This window comes from Diaphorina citri, unplaced genomic scaffold, assembly GCF_000475195.1.
Source record: "Diaphorina citri unplaced genomic scaffold, Diaci psyllid genome assembly version 1.1 scaffold21, whole genome shotgun sequence".
NCBI lineage: Eukaryota > Metazoa > Arthropoda > Insecta > Hemiptera > Psyllidae > Diaphorina > Diaphorina citri.
The window spans coordinates 7,596-11,516 of NW_007377459.1; the positions used below are offsets into that span (position 1 = coordinate 7,596).

General features: G+C 38.0%; 1 protein-coding gene across 1 annotated transcript; it reads right to left on the reverse strand.

Moving 5' to 3' along the window:
- Positions 1-1,277: 1,277 nt before the first annotated feature.
- Positions 1,278-3,627, reverse strand: LOC103508759. Its single transcript, XM_008473332.3, has 5 exons — positions 3,341-3,627; positions 2,112-2,190; positions 1,704-1,756; positions 1,387-1,422; positions 1,278-1,343 (listed from the first exon to the last, which is right to left on the reverse strand). The coding sequence occupies exons 1-5, from the start codon at positions 3,413-3,415 to the stop codon at positions 1,278-1,280; spliced, it is 309 nt and encodes a 102-aa protein (XP_008471554.1). The 5' UTR covers positions 3,416-3,627.
- Positions 3,628-3,921: the final 294 nt, after the last annotated feature.

Below are 3,921 nucleotides of genomic sequence, written 5' to 3' on the forward strand. Positions count from 1 at the left end.
GAAGAAGAAGAAGAAGAAGAAGAAGAAGAAGAAGAAGAAGAAGAAGAAGAAGAAGAAGAAGATAGTTATTGTTTTCTGCCCAAACGAGCCATGAACTTCAACTTGAAAAACAACAAAACAAACAGTATTCTATAGGTGAATAATTAATAAGAGAGTTCCTCCAAGTAAAATCATACAGCCATACGGTTCCGCATGCAATATTATTGCAGTCTGTATAGAGGAATAGCACAAACTTCAACTGTTTTGTGCTGAACAAACCAGAGGATGTTTATGAGAAGAATAACAAATTGGAATTTGCACCAATATGCAGATTTTTGGGAAAACCTATAGTTTCTGTGAATTTAAAAACTCAAAAAGAAATCCTACGGTGTGGAGCACCCTCAATCCGATAGGGCTCAAACGCCCAAAATAGCGAGACATTTCCCTATACTCGATCCGACTTAAGATTCTCAACAAATATTTTGACGAAGTTCCCTCTGATGTGTTGGGGGAAAATCTGCTTCCTATAGCTAGGCGCCACTGTTCCGGTTTTGTAATAATGCACTATTGCATATGATTAGATAAGTACCTAAAGCTTGGGATGACAAATAGTTTGGGTTACGAGTAGGCTTGTACAGGGTTTCATGAAAAGTGAACACAAGTTCGACCGAAGAAACCCTTTCTGAAGAAGACACGGATTTGGCAATTTTGTTCGCGGATTTGGCGATTATGTTCGCGGATTTAGCGATTTTGTTCGCGGATTTTGCGATTATGTTCGCGGATTTCGCGATTATATGTTCGCGGATTTGGCGATTATGTTCGCGGATTTCGCGATTTTGTTCGCGGATTTGGCGATTATGTTCGCGGATTTCTATGTGGATCGCGATTATGTTCGCGGATTTCGCGATTATGTTCGCGGATTTGGCGATTTTGTTCGCGGATTTGGCGATTATGGTCGCGGATGGCGATTTTGTTCGCGGATTTTGCGATTATGTTCGCGGATTTGGCAATTATGTTCGCGGATTCGCGTCCCGAATCGACGATTAGTTCGCGGATTTGGCAATTATGTTCGCGGATTCGCGTCCCGAATCGACATTTTGGATATTTGGCAAGCCTACCTATAGGGATAGAGGCTTTTCAGATCCAATCAACCTCCGTGCCCCAGTAGTTATGTTGATAGAATAGTTCTGTTGATGAGTTATTTTGTTCGCGGATTTTGCGATTATGTTCGCGGATTCGCGTCCCGAATCGACATTTTGGATATTTGGCAAGCCTATACCTATAGGGATAGAGGCTTTTCAGACCCAATCAACCTCCGTGCCCCAGTAGTTATGTTGATAGAATAGTTCTATTGATGAGTTATCCTCAGGAAAAATTAGAAGATAATTCTGGAAATGTTCCACTTACCACCAATGATTTGTCCATGATACATTTTACAAAGCACTGAAACACACAAAGAATCACAGGTAAGTTTCTAATGTATCTAAATTTCTAAATTTAGTTCAGGTTTCAGGCACAAAATAGATTTGTCTATCTCAAATAACAGTTAAATGCCTACCTGGAAAATACGGGAAAGACCGATACACTAAACTCGAGTAGGATTAGTTAAACCGTTAAAAGTAAGTGAATGGTAGTAAAATGAATTCGTTAAACAATCATAAAAACGAGACCTTGAAGTTGAAAAAGGGGCGTGTAATTTCCCAGTCACAGTTGCAAAGACTCACCTCAAATTTGTGATCCTCAGGGAAATTTCCATTTAAAGCACCTTCAATCATAGCTGAAAGAAATAAAAACTTTGAATAAAATACAAGGTGTAACAAAAGTCTAGCGACAAACTTCAATGGCGCGTGTTCCTGGGACTGATTGAAGAATGTTTCATTCTATGGGCCCACAAATCCCATGTCTGCCTCTTCCTGCTAGAAACTGTTTCAATTGATCCAAAAAAAATAATAAGTAGGTACTTACATATAATTGCTAAAACGAAATTTGTACATTTTTCTACCTCTTTAGTTTTGTACCTTTCTTTGGGAGAAAATTTTTGTATCGTAGGTATTAGGTATTGGGATTTATTTTGGCTGTTGGGCCTAAATTTAAACAATAAATTGAAAAATGTTATAAAATAGACAACTTACCCGGATCTATCTTGGTTTTCTGAACACATTGATTTTTTATTTGCTTTTTGAAAGCTTTCATCTGGGCCTCGGGGAGAGCCTAAACAAAAATAAACAGAGCAGAGAGCAGAGATGAGTTTAGCACATATTCCACGAAGGAGTTCAAACCTAAGTCACGGGATCACATTTCAGAGTTCCGCGCGGGTTCGATTCCCAACAAGCTGGAAAAGATAAGGGAGGGAGAATTGTAATGTGTATAAAATCAAATGACGCTCATAAAATCTAACAAGCTGGGTCCGTCCCTCCGGGAATTTTTTAGCCCGTAGTTTATTCGATCATGGTTAAAGAATACCTTTGTACCTACCTAATTTGTTTAATATCCAGTTTATGATCATTCTTGATTTGATTTTTTAATTTTACTTTCATGTAATGATTTAAAATCAAGACTGGAGCCCGTTCTCCCTTTATTCCCAATATAATGTTCAAGTCACCTATCCATTTATTGGCCTTGCTCGGCGTAGCTTAATATAGGTGACGCTAAAACCGGTCTTAAATGATCGACTGGAGTGTTATCTAAAACTTTCTCGCTTTGAGTTCATAGGTCGTCGCGACAAATTTCGAGATCAGAGCTCATTTGTGTGAGAAAATGTGAAAAAAAATCCCCCAAAAACCATTTTTTTGGTTTTTTGGCTTTATGTTTTTCTGGACAAAATTTGCACTACCATTTTCGTGTTCCTGGTAAAAAGACCTTTAATTTGATATATAGGTCGACTAGGTTCGGATAGGTCCTTCTATGGGGACAGACAGACCGACCGACAGACCGACAGACTGACAGACCGACAGACAGACGACACCGAAGCGAATACAATAGTCCGTCCACTATACCTTTTATTATTAGTAATAGGTAATAAAGGAAGGACGGACTAAAAATATTTTTTTTTTTTCCGTAGCAAAGCTCAGAGAAAAGATCTAGTCCGGAATAATGAAATGAAAAGGTACCTATTCTATTCTATGTATCTCTGAATTCTTCAATTTTATTCTTCTACATAATATCTACCTAATAGGTATTCATATTCCAAGCCTATGTTATCACAACTCAACATATCACTTACCATGAAATGAAAAAGGTACCTATTCTATTCTATGTATCTCTGAATTCTTCAATTTTATTCTTCTACATAATATCTACCTAATAGGTATTATTCATATTCCAAGCCTATGTTATCAAAACTCAACATATTATCACTTACAGATTCAACGGAACAATATAAAACACTGACAAAGAGGATGGACAAATTAAACACGGTGCAGGATTGAATCAACATGTTGACCGCTAAATTGCAACACGAATGCACCAAACTGGTAAACTTTTAAGTAGAGTGCTTGAAGATGAAAATGGCAAACTTTCGGAAAATCATGAATGAGGAGTACTGAATTGTACACAACTCAACCCGCGAAACGACTGTCACTGACTGACGGTTTTTTAATTTGCTCGAAAATTTCGTGCATATGTAAAAAATTTTAATTTGAGCCTAGGTTTGGGTATTATTACCCGGGAAATATTGATGGGTTGGACAGGCTAGGCGGAAAAAATTACCCGCAGATGTCAAAGTTATAATCAGGAAACCCGAGGAGTCCAATTTGACATGCCAACCAGAGGCGGACAATGAAAACGGTGCACTATGTTTCCGCGTCAAACTTAAACAAAGAGGATATGAAATTATGACTCTCGATATAAGAAAGAGGACAGTACAATCGGCCCAGAAGTGATTAGGTACCTACTCGTAAACAATCGTCAAACTTAAACAAAGAGGATATGAAATTATGACTC

Coding starts and splice junctions, on each gene's coding strand:
- LOC103508759 (XM_008473332.3), bottom strand. CDS start 3,415: ATGTTGATTCAATCCTGCACCGTGTTTAATTTGTCCATCCTCTTTGTC. Junction 2,191..3,340: donor TATATTGTTCCGTTGAATCT/GTAAGTGATAAT, acceptor ATTTTTGTTTAG/GCTCTCCCCGAGGCCCAGAT. Junction 1,344..1,386: donor TCATGGACAAATCATTGGTG/GTAAGTGGAACA, acceptor ATTTTTCCTGAG/GATAACTCATCAATAGAACT.